At 39.3% G+C, this 13,295-nt stretch overlaps 1 protein-coding gene across 1 annotated transcript; it reads left to right on the forward strand.

The window, feature by feature from the left end:
• The first annotated feature begins 5,544 nt into the window (after nt 1–5,544).
• dnal4a (dynein, axonemal, light chain 4a) lies at nt 5,545–12,748 on the forward strand. The gene is made up of 4 exons (XM_079871949.1): nt 5,545–5,636; nt 9,170–9,252; nt 9,976–10,059; nt 10,270–12,748. The coding sequence occupies exons 2-4, from the start codon at nt 9,181–9,183 to the stop codon at nt 10,432–10,434; spliced, it is 321 nt and encodes a 106-aa protein (XP_079728075.1). The 5' UTR covers nt 5,545–5,636; nt 9,170–9,180; the 3' UTR covers nt 10,435–12,748.
• The last annotated feature ends 547 nt before the right edge of the window (nt 12,749–13,295 follow it).

The raw sequence follows: 13,295 nt of genomic DNA on the forward strand, positions 1-13,295 counted from the left end.
TGCAACTGACACTTTGATGAATCAATAAAGTTCATAAAGAGTTTATAAAGCTAATCCATATGAATTGACTGGTTTAATAAAAAAGATTTGAAGTGACCCAATCGCTTTATGAAAAGATTTAATTTAGGTTTTTATTCACATTTAAACATTGATCAGTGAACATAAACAGAACTCAATTGAACTTGCTTGACACGCAAGAACAAACCTCTAGTGGAAGCTCAAACGTGCTGCGTAACACAAGAATGAACCTTATTGGTTCTTGCAGAAGCTCAAACGTGCTGCGTAACACGAGAATGAACCTCATTGGTTCTTGCAGAAGCTCAAACGTGCTGCGTAACACGAGAATGAACCTCATTGGTTCTTTCAGAAGCTCAAACGTGCTGCGTAACACGAGAATTAACCTCATTGGTTCTTTCAGAAGCTCAAACGTGCTGCGTAACACGAGAATGAACCTCATTGGTTCTTGCTGAAGCTCAAACGTGCTGCGTAACACGAGAATGAACCTCATTGGTTCTTGCTGATGCTCAAACGTGCTGCGTAACACGAGAATGAACCTCATTGGTTCTTGCAGAAGCTCAAACGTGCTGCGTAACACGAGAATGAACCTCATTGGTTCTTGCAGAAGCTCAAACGTGCTGCGTAACACGAGAATGAACCTCATTGGTTCTTGCTGAAGCTCAAACATGCTGCGTAACACGAGAATGAACCTCATTGGTTCTTGCAGAAGCTCAAACGTGCTGCGTAACACGAGAATGAACCTCATTGGTTCTTTCAGAAGCTCAAACGTGCTGCGTAACACGAGAATGAACCTCATTGGTTCTTGCAGAAGCTCAAACGTGCTGCGTAACACGAGAACGAACCTCATTGGTTCTTGCAGAAGCTCAAACGTGCTGCGTAACACGAGAATGAACCTCATTGGTTCTTGCAGAAGCTCAAACGTGCTGCGTAACACGAGAATGAACCTCATTGGTTCTTTCAGAAGCTCAAACGTGCTGCGTAACACGAGAATGAACCTCATTGGTTCTTGCTGAAGCTCAAACGTGCTGCGTAACACGAGAATGAACCTCATTGGTTCTTGCTGAAGCTCAAACGTGCTGCGTAACACGAGAACGAACCTCATTGGTTCTTGCAGAAGCTCAAACGTGCTGCGTAACACGAGAATGAACCTCATTGGTTCTTGCAGAAGCTCAAACGTGCTGCGTAACACGAGAATGAACCTCATTGGTTCTTTCAGAAGCTCAAACGTGCTGCGTAACACGAGAATGAACCTCATTGGTTCTTGCAGAAGCTCAAACGTGCTGCGTAACTCGATAATGAACCTCATTGGTTCTTGCAGAAGCTCAAACGTGCTGCGTAACACGAGAATGAACCTCATTGGTTCTTGCAGAAGCTCAAACGTGCTGCGTAACACGAGAATGAACCTCATTGGTTCTTTCAGAAGCTCAAACGTGCTGCGTAACACGAGAATGAACCTCATTGGTTCTTGCAGAAGCTCAAACGTGCTGCGTAACACGAGAATGAACCTCATTGGTTCTTGCAGAAGCTCAAACGTGCTGCGTAACACGAGAATGAACCTCATTGGTTCTTGCAGAAGCTCAAACGTGCTGCGTAACACGAGAATGAACCTCATTGGTTCTTGCAGAAGCTCAAACGTGCTGCGTAACACGAGAATGAACCTCATTGGTTCTTGCAGAAGCTCAAACGTGCTGCGTAACACGAGAATGAACCTCATTGGTTCTTTCAGAAGCTCAAACGTGCTGCGTAACACGAGAATGAACCTCATTGGTTCTTGCTGAAGCTCAAACGTGCTGCGTAACACGAGAATGAACCTCATTGGTTCTTGCAGAAGCTCAAACGTGCTGCGTAACACGAGAATGAACCTCATTGGTTCTTGCAGAAGCTCAAACGTGCTGCGTAACACGAGAATGAACCTCATTGGTTCTTGCAGAAGCTCAAACGTGCTGCGTAACACGAGAATGAACCTCATTGGTTCTTGCAGAAGCTCAAACGTGCTGCGTAACACGAGAATGAACCTCATTGGTTCTTGCAGAAGCTCAAACGTGCTGCGTAACACGAGAATGGACCTCATTGGTTCTTGCTGAAGCTCAAACGTGCTGCGTAACACGAGAATGAACCTCATTGGTTCTTGCAGAAGCTCAAACGTGCTGCGTAACACGAGAACGAACCTCATTGGTTCTTGCAGAAGCTCAAACGTGCTGCGTAACACGAGAATGAACCTCATTGGTTCTTGCAGAAGCTCAAACGTGCTGCGTAACACGAGAATGAACCTCATTGGTTCTTGCTGAAGCTCAAACGTGCTGCGTAACACGAGAACGAACCTCATTGGTTCTTGCAGAAGCTCAAACGTGCTGCGTAACACGAGAATGAACCTCATTGGTTCTTTCAGAAGCTCAAACGTGCTGTGTAACACGAGAATGAACCTCATTGGTTCTTGCTGAAGCTCAAACGTGCTGCGTAACACGAGAACGAACCTCATTGGTTCTTGCTGAAGCTCAAACGTGCTGCGTAACACGAGAACGAACCTCATTGGTTCTTGCAGAAGCTCAAACGTGCTGCGTAACACGAGAATGAACCTCATTGGTTCTTGCAGAAGCTCAAACGTGCTGCGTAACACGAGAATGAACCTCATTGGTTCTTGTAGAAGCTCAAACGTGCTGCGTAACACGAGAATGAACCTCATTGGTTCTTGCAGAAGCTCAAACGTGCTGCGTAACACGAGAATGAACCTCATTGGTTCTTGCTGAAGCTCAAACGTGCTGCGTAACACGAGAACGAACCTCATTGGTTCTTGCAGAAGCTCAAACGTGCTGCGTAACACGAGAATGAACCTCATTGGTTCTTGCAGAAGCTCAAACGTGCTGCGTAACACGAGAATGAACCTCATTGGTTCTTGTAGAAGCTCAAACGTGCTGCGTAACACGAGAATGAACCTCATTGGTTCTTGCAGAAGCTCAAACGTGCTGCGTAACACGAGAACGAACCTCATTGGTTCTTGCTGAAGCTCAAACGTGCTGCGTAACACGAGAACGAACCTCATTGGTTCTTGCTGAAGCTCAAACGTGCTGCGTAACACGAGAACGAACCTCATTGGTTCTTGCAGAAGCTCAAACGTGCTGCGTAACACGAGAACGAACCTCATTGGTTCTTGCAGAAGCTCAAACGTGCTGCGTAACACGAGAATGAACCTCATTGGTTCTTGCAGAAGCTCAAACGTGCTGCGTAACACGAGAATGAACCTCATTGGTTCTTGTAGAAGCTCAAACGTGCTGCGTAACACGAGAATGAACCTCATTGGTTCTTGCAGAAGCTCAAACGTGCTGCGTAACACGAGAATGAACCTCATTGGTTCTTTCAGCAGCTCAAACGTGCTGCGTAACACGAGAATGAACCTCATTGGTTCTTGCAGAAGCTCAAACGTGCTGCGTAACACGAGAACGAACCTCATTGGTTCTTGCAGAAGCTCAAACGTGCTGCGTAACACGAGAATGAACCTCATTGGTTCTTGCAGAAGCTCAAACGTGCTGCGTAACACGAGAATGAACCTCATTGGTTCTTGTAGAAGCTCAAACGTGCTGCGTAACACGAGAATGAACCTCATTGGTTCTTGCAGAAGTTCAAACGTGCTGCGTAACACGAGAATGAACCTCATTGGTTCTTGCTGAAGCTCAAACGTGCTGCGTAACACGAGAACGAACCTCATTGGTTCTTGCTGAAGCTCAAACGTGCTGCGTAACACGAGAACGAACCTCATTGGTTCTTGCTGAAGCTCAAACGTGCTGCGTAACACGAGAACGAACCTCATTGGTTCTTGCAGAAGCTCAAACGTGCTGCGTAACACGAGAACGAACCTCATTGGTTCTTGCTGAAGCTCAAACGTGCTGCGTAACACGAGAATGAACCTCATTGGTTCTTGCAGAAGCTCAAACGTGCTGCGTAACACGAGAATGAACCTCATTGGTTCTTGTAGAAGCTCAAACGTGCTGCGTAACACGAGAATGAACCTCATTGGTTCTTGCAGAAGCTCAAACGTGCTGCGTAACACGAGAATGAACCTCATTGGTTCTTTCAGCAGCTCAAACGTGCTGCGTAACACGAGAATGAACCTCATTGGTTCTTGCAGAAGCTCAAACGTGCTGCGTAACACGAGAACGAACCTCATTGGTTCTTGCTGAAGCTCAAACGTGCTGCGTAACACGAGAACGAAACTCATTGGTTCTTGCAGAAGCTCAAACGTGCTGCGTAACACGAGAATGAACCTCATTGGTTCTTTCAGAAGCTCAAACGTGCTGCGTAACACGAGAACGAACCTCATTGGTTCTTGCTGAAGCTCAAACGTGCTGCGTAACACAAGAATGAACCTCATTGGTTCTTGTAGAAGCTCAAACGTGCTGCGTAACACGAGAATGAACCTCATTGGTTCTTGCAGAAGCTCAAACGTGCTGCGTAACACGAGAATGAACCTCATTGGTTCTTGTAGAAGCTCAAACGTGCTGCGTAACACGAGAATGAACCTCATTGGTTCTTGCAGAAGCTCAAACGTGCTGCGTAACACGAGAATGAACCTCATTGGTTCTTGCAGAAGCTCAAACGTGCTGCGTAACACGAGAATGAACCTCATTGGTTCTTGCAGAAGCTCAAACATGCTGCAAAAAGGTTCTAAAATCTTCTTCACAAGAAGAAAATGCTTTGTTTAAGAACCATATTCATGTGATTGACCTTAAATCAAGTATTATCCTACCGTGTTTAGCTAGGTATCTCCAACTCTGTTTGCTACTTTGAGGTTTTTACAACTCTAAAATGCCAATAAAGTATAAGGTGCAGAAAAGTAATGCAGTAAAAAAACAGACAACAGAGTACCCCGTGCAGATGTGAATAGTGCTTGGTAAGGATGTGTAGGAGGTCTTTTAACCTCTAGTCTCTGTTATGAAATACTGTTATCTGCGTTGGCGGTGTGGGCGCTGATTGCAGCCAGGCTCAATAACATCTCCACGTGGACCAAAAAATAATCAAAGACGTGTGAGCCATTTTCCACAATCCTGATCAGAACTTTGGTTGGATTAATGCAGAACACTAATGTGGATGGCCCACATTGCCTAGTGGTTTCCTTAATCTCCAAAATGTCATAATTCCCGCTGGGATTACCTCTCTGCCCTCTCTTTCGCAGACGATTCACGAGTGAATGGCTTTAATGCCATTATAAGCGAAAAAACAAAAGGTTTACTGACATGTGTGGCACACCAACCGGCTGACCCAGTTTTAACCAGGTTTTAACACAAAAAAAAACATTTTTTGTGTGTGTGTAACTGTCACTGAGCCATCACTTGCAAAAAAAGTACTGTGGTATTCTTAGATATGCCTTGGAGTACCATGGAAATACACACAAAAAAAGTTAATGGTACTGTCCAAAAATCATATGGCATAAAGAAAGAAAGAAAGAAAGAAAGAAAGAAAGAAAGAAAGAAAGAAAGAAAGAAAGAAAGAAAGAAAGAAAGAAAGAAAGAGTGGACGGAGGCGGAAATAAACAGGTCACGTGGGTCGGAGGTTGCCAAGGCCGGTGTGTATCCATGACAACACCAGTGGAGGAAACTAGTGTCTGTATACAGCGCGACAGAACGGTACGTTATTGAACTGTGGTGATATAAATGAACTATCTCAGAGCTTTAAACGATTTGCATGCTTATATTTCTTCATTGTTTTCAATCATTTATCAGTCGTAGCTTTTTAAGTGATGGTGTCGAGCTAGCAAGCTAACATTAGCTCAGAGATGCTAAAAACAAACGCTAACTCGACACGTGTTTGTTTATTACATTTTCTTTTGCTTTTACATTATAATGCACTAAAGACTGTACATATGTAATTTTGCACTGGCTATTTTTTTTATTTTATTTTACTTGGACTGGTACGACAGTTTGGTGTTAATTTAGTAAGACACTGGTTCAGTTTGTAAGTTCAGTTTGCAAGCTGTCTTGGCACTGTCACCGTTCTCTCTAATAATTCGTTTTAAACAACAGATTGTTTATCTGTCAAAATCTTTTACTGAATTAAAATAGTCTGTTGACTGTTTTGTAGTGTGAAGGTATTTGTGCAATGCATGCAAAATGCCTTTACATTAATTTATGTTAACGTTACATAAAAACACGTGATGATGACAGTTTACGCGTTATCAATTTTTTAATGAAATATTGCAGTATTATTTATAATAAATCTGACGACATGTTTGCTGGCGCGAGGGCGAGACAACCTGTCACTCACATGACATCACAGCAAACTACAAACATTCAATTAATTTCCAATGGACAAAATATAACCCTAATAGAATAGGGAAGAAAAGAGTATCACAACTTCTGTTTCATGTCTACTTTAAATTTGCCAATATTTTGTTTTAAATGATTTATGGTTTGACAAATGAAGCTATAAAAGTACAAATTCCATGTCATCTCTCAGAATGAGGTCATGAAAACTATGCACAATAATAGTTATCTGTTATACAGATAGGGAAAAAAAGGTTGTTTTAAAATTGTTTTAGATTTTTAAGTTATAGATGAAGTTAATCATGTCACACTACTTTCAAGATAATAGTTTTTAAGCTATTTTGACACATTGTTTCAGTGAAACTCCAATGGGGTCATTCCGTGTCAAATCAACCAAATTTCAGAAACTTCCCATGTTCAAATTTTCAAAAATGTAAAAAATAAATAAATAATAATAATTCTGAACAAAGACCAACATAAATGGTGATGGAAGCAAATATTTTGTCATGGATGTATATTTACTGAGTAATCCACTATTTTGTTGATTTGGAGGCAGATTACAAGGGGTTAAAATGACTTTAGAAAGATGGCAGCATCATTATTTTATTTTTACTAGAGATTGGTTAAATCTATTGACTTTAGCTATCTTTGTTGCATTATATGCCAACGGTGAAAGTTCAAAAATGGGAAAAAGCACTTCTTGTGTTTTTTGCCTGAAGTTTGCATGCCTCTAACTCCAGAATTAATAAAGATATCTTAATATCCTTTTGGATTTTGTTTTTTAAAAAACATTTATTTTGGTATCTTCATTTTAAAGGCCCTATACAGTTCAATCCCAGAGATATGGAGGTCTTAATGCAGTTCCATGAGTAAATGAGTAAAAACTTCCTCGTTTTTAGTGGTCAAAAACCAAAAGTGGGTCAGTTTGCAAACAGCTGATACTTTTTGTCTTTTAAAGAGGAATATCTGAACAACAAATAATGTTGAAACTAGAAATGTATCTTGTTTTTTCTATCAACACAATTGCATAGAATATGTATGTGTATAATATGAGTGCCATAAATAATATTTTTCCAAAGTTTGCGTGCCTGTCACCCAAAAAGTTAATTACTCTGTAAATATACATTCATGACATTTAATATTTTGGTTTTCTTCATTTATGTATTTCTTTCACCGGAAAAAAAAGTGATCAAAATCAAGATTTTTAGCCGGGGACCTCTGGTTAATGGGATAGTTCGCCCAAAAATGAAAATTAGCCCATGTGATTTACTCAGCCTCAAGTCATCCTAGGTGTATATGACATTCTTCTTTCAGACGAATACATTTGGAGTTATATTAAAAAATGTCCTGGCTCTTCCCAGTTTTAAAATGGCAGTGAATTGCTGTTTCTGTTTTAAAGGCTCAGGGGGGATAATAAAGGCCTTCTGAAGCAAAGCAATGAGTTTGTGTAAGAAAAATATTCATATTTATAAAGTAACTTATAAAGTAAAATAACTAGCTTCCGGCCAAACAAACATACGAATTCCACTTAAGTGTAAAGCGCAACAGATATTTACGCTACGCCATGACGCACTACGCTACTTCTGACGTCACAAGTTGCGTAAGTTTCACTTTAGACACAAGTAGACTGTGTATGGCCGTTTAGCCGGAAGCTAGAATTTTACTTTGTAGCGTGTTAAGTATGAATATTTTTCTTACACAAACTCATCGCTTCACTTCAGAAGGCCTTTATTATCCCCCCAGAGCTGTTTGGAGCACTTTTATGACGGATAGATTCACTTTTATGGACTTCAAAACAGAAACAGCAATTCACTGCCATTATAAAACTGTGTATAAGAGCCAGGACATTCTTTATATAACTCCAAATGTATTCGTCTGAAAGAAGAATGTCATATACAACTAGGATGACTTTAGGGTGAGTAAATCACATGGGCTAATTTTCATTTTTGGGTGAACTATCCCATTAAGTTGATACAGAATGACCCTATAGTTCAAATGTATTAATAAGTGAACCTGTACTGTAACTCATGTAAGGAATTGTAGTCTGCCTCGACCCAGATTCCACTCCAAAATATATTTTAGAATGAGCTCATCCCCAAAATGGCTTAATTATCATAGAGATGAAAGAAAGTCAAGTTATATTGTTTCTTCACCATTTGGGTTGATCACCTCCTGAACAAATGGTAGTCAATTGTAGAATGGGACTGGGCGTGGGACACAGAGAACCTTCTCAGACAATGGGGTGTCACAACTTCATTAACATACAGACCACAGCTGATGCAACAAGAGCAACTTCATTTACATTAAGAACAGGATAAAAGGTTTAAGATTTGGATGTTCTGGGTTCATTCTGACGCCGGTGAACCCAAGGTGTTTCGTGTACCTTGCCACTGCTATGCTGTAATAAACTGAATTTTTGAGATTTCGACGTCCACATAATTTTTTCTTACACTCATTTTACGCTCATTAATGCTGAGAATCTGGTTTTATTATGTGGAGGCATTACACTTTAAGAACACAGAAATAGTTACACATAAACTTTACAAATTGAGTTAATAGTAGGACATTAAACACGAGGTATATAAATAATGGGAATATATTTAAAAGTAGTATGTCTATCCTCAATGTTCTTTTTGATAAATTTACATATTTGATGAATACTGTCACCCTGCAAGAGAATGTTCACATTTTGCTTAAAAATACAAAATAATGAATGTCATTTGATAATTTAACTTACAAACAAATGTGTTTTTCTTTCTCCCTTCAAATGCTGAAAATATAAGATTTTGGATCTACTGCACTTTTTTGTTACTTAATGGGTGAGAGATTTGACCTTATGTTCTGTTTCTTTTCATCAGACAGGACTAATCCCTCTGTCTCTCTTTCTCTCGTTTTAGTAAAGAAAAGGATGGCAGAAACCAGAGATGGTAAAAAAGAGGATGCCGACTACAAAAGACTGCAAAGCTTTCCGCTCATCAGGGTGGGTGCAGCTCGACTGATGCTGTGACCTAGATAGAAAGAACCAGTTATGAATGCGTCTGTCTGTGTTTGTCTGTATTAGGGTTATCATTCAAACTGCTCCCTTTTTTGTCCTTAAAAAAAAAAAAGTTAAACATCTTTATCCATCATGCATTTTGTCGCAGGTAATATTTGCACTGCTTCTTTATTTGATTTGGTTTACTATCTTTTTACAATATTAATATTTTGCACTGCCTTGGTCAACTCATTTCTGTTTGACCAAATTTTCAAATGTAATTTATTGCTGTGATGTCAAAGCTGAATTTTCAAGTCTTCAGTGTCACATGATCCTTCAGAAATCATTATAGTATGATAATTTGATGCTCAAGAAACATTTCTGATTATTATCAAGGTTGAAAACAAGTGAGCTCCTTAATATTTTTGTGGAAACTGGATTCTTTGATGAGTAGAAAGTTTTAAAAAAAACAGCACTTATTTGAAATAGAATGTTGAACTAGTCTTTACTGTCACTTTTGACATTTAATGTGTCCTCGATGAATAAAATAAAATAAACCAAACTGACCCAAAACTTTTGAGCAGAAATGTATACTTCATATTACTTATATACTTATATATTAAGTATATATAAAGTACATATATAAATATAATGTAGTGACCTCAGAAAATAATCTCGTTGCACCTGTAAGTTCATGACCCGAATATGTTCTTTTGGTTTTGTCTACAGCACACGGATATGGCCGAGGAGATGCGCGTGGAGACCATGGAGCTCTGCGTCACAGCCTGCGAGAAATTTGCCTCTAACAATGAGGTCAGTCGGGTTTGTGTGTGTTAGTGTTATTAAGCACAGGCTTTCAGATAAATGTGCTCCCCAGGTCACACAGGTAGGGTTGGGCTCTGTGTTTCCGTCTAGTACTGAGTCAGGACGTTTCACACACTCGTAGTCGGGCCATCTGGACTGCTCTACTAGCCTACATGCTTTCATCTCGCTCTCTTTCTCGTTGGTTCACTCTATTTTCAGAATGCTGCCAAAATGATCAAGGAGTCCATGGATAAGAAGTTTGGCAGTTCGTGGCATGTGGTGATCGGTGAGGGGTTTGGGTTCGAGGTGACCCATGAAGTCAAGAACCTGCTCTACATGTTCTTCGGGGGAAGTCTGGCCGTGTGCGTTTGGAAATGCTCCTGACCTGCCCACACAATCGCCAATATGAGATATTTATACTCACGGACCCGTCTTAACTATGCAGCCCTATTTGACTTGACACGTGTGTGTGTGTGTGTGTGTGTGTGTGCGTGCAAGTGTGTGAAATTGTGTATGAGGGGACAAAAAGATACAGAATCCTATGCACTTCTCCAGATGACTTTTTTTCTGTCTTGATTTGTAATGTATAGGCTACAGTTTTGAGTTTAACACACAGATTATAAGGGGTTTAATTAACTTTTTTTATAGCATTTATAATAAACTTAAGAAGTTTATTGCAACTGACTGCAGGACCTAGTCAAGAAATAGTTTTCTTTTTGTCCTCTTCCTGTGCCGTTTAATTTCTCAAATCATGTTCCTGGTCTTCGCAATTCATCATAGCACATTATTCCAAAGAAAACTTTTTTATTTTTAATCTTTCATCCTTCTCACAAAAGACTTTTCAGCTGATGTCACCAATCCATCATATTTCAAAATCTCTCAACCGTCTGTCAACATTCTGGTATGAAACAGCTACTTTTCATGGGACATTCAGTTCCCAGTAGATAAAATGAGGTGCAGCCTTACGCTTTTTTCCTATTGAATGTCATTCAGAAATGCATTGTATTACAGAAGTAATTGGGTTGCAAACACATTTTTCATGTTGAACTCTTTAATTGGTGTATGTTATTCCAAACAGAATCTGCCTTTTAAATCCATCATCAACTTTCCTTTTCTGTTGACAACACGTAGGTTGTGTATGCTGTTGAACAATGTTTACCAAGAGCCAAATAGCTATTAGTCAGTCTTTTTTGTCTGGCTGATTAACTGGTATGTAACGCTCACCCGCCAATCAAGTCCTGCTCTTGGTGATGAATATCCTATTTCACTCGGGAATACATAACCGTTCAAATGTTTGGGGTCTGGAAGATTTCCTAAGTTCACTAAGGTTGCATTTATTGCATAAAACACTAATATTGTGTAAAATAACTGTTTTCTATTTGAATATATTTTAAAATGTAATTTATTCCGGCGATGGCAAAGCTGAATTTTCAGCATCATTCCTCCATTCTTCAGTGTCCTTCATAAATAATTGTAATATGCTGATTTTGATGCTCAAGAAACATTTTTTATTATTGTCAATGTTGAAAACAGTTTGGCTGCTTAATATTTTTTATGGAAAACTGTGATGCATTTTTCTTCAGGGTTATTTGATAAATAGAAAGAAAAAAAAATTGAAATCTTTGTAACATTATACCTTTCTTTACTCTCACTTTAGATAAATGTTATGCCTCTGATTAATAAAAGTATTAATTAAACAAAAATAATCGTTCTCACCTCAAAACATTTGTACGGTAGTGTGTGTAACATTAAAGAGGTAAAAATGTATTGTGAGCAGCAATACTGTTTAATGTAGTTCCATCCCAATATCTGTTTCAGTGGATTTGTGACTGAACATTGATGTCCTTTGTAACAAATGAGGTGTCAGTCTGCGTTTCTGTCTCTCAGAATACTCAGTTGTATTTGTCTGGCAGGTTGTCGTAGGAGTGTGTTTGCTGTGTGAGGCTGTTCAGAACAGAATGTGTGTCGTTGCACTCCATTTCATGTGTCATTTTAAAATGCATTCTCTCTCTCTCTCACTCTCTCTCTGTCTCTTTCATTCTGTTTTCTGTCCAGCAGTGTCTCTTTCAGTGGTCTGCTTGGCCACCTGTTTCAGACTCCCCTTTCTTTTTCACTGTTGCTTTTTTTATTTTATTTTATCCTTTCATTCTCACCCCAGGAATCTTGTGCCCTGTCCTTTTTCCCTCTTTACGTAACCAGCATTTGTAGAGCATGAATACTTGAATGTGAATCAGATTTTTTTTAAACTTGACTTCTGCAGGTTTCTGTAGTCGTGCAATAATAAAATGAATACTCTTTTGTACTACTTTACAGCCGTAATTTCACAAATGTCAAAAGTTATTACAACAAAATTTCATTTGAATATTTTTTGACCATTTCTAAGTTGATTGTTTGCCGTTTCACACTTTTGATACATAAAACGAACTTGCTGCCAAAGTTTTCTCACAGAGGAGGCATGCGATTATGTTACAGACATCATCCTGAGAAACTATTATAATGCAAGTAATGGTGCTTTTGATTTCAGCTTTGGTAAAATGCTGCAATATTTGATCAGAATGTTCCATCCTAAAGTTCCTGCAATGTTTAAATGCAGTAGTCACCCCTAAAAACCTATAATGACTTTATTCTGATCTTTTATTCAATGTTTAAATATTTTTGTCAACACTGTGCAATAATTGCTGTTTAGATAAATAAACATAAAAAAAAAAAAAAACATGCGAGTTGTGGGTTTCTCCTACACACCTGACTTAAGTTAAACCAGGTGTCCCCCTTCACCTCCACCCTGACTATGTTGGTAACCCCGGATGCCTAAGAATAGCTACTCTGACCGCATTGGAATACCAGATGCCTAATATTAATATTCTGACTGCATAAGACACCTATAGCTATACTGACCGCATCAAATGCTTAAGAACTATAGCTACTGAACGCATCGGTAACCCTGGACGCCTAAGAGTCTCTCTCTGAGTCAGATGACTTTTCGCCAGACAGACTCCAGACAATGCCTTTGAATATGCTTTAATCATGGCCTGGAGGTAAAGTTGAGGTTAATTATCCATTAACTGATTCTTGAGTACTGGGACAAAATGAAAACTGAAGAATTTGAATGTAATCAGAAAGGAATTGTTTTGGATTAATAAGAGGTTCAGAGGTATTCTCCTATTTTTGGGTGAGTCTTCTGCTTAATTTGTCCCACAAAATGTCTTTTCCTGTGTGATCATCTGACTCATGATCATGATTTTAGA

Source organism: Squalius cephalus (genome assembly GCF_949319135.1).
Source record: "Squalius cephalus genome assembly, chromosome: 1".
Lineage (NCBI taxonomy): Eukaryota > Metazoa > Chordata > Actinopteri > Cypriniformes > Leuciscidae > Squalius > Squalius cephalus.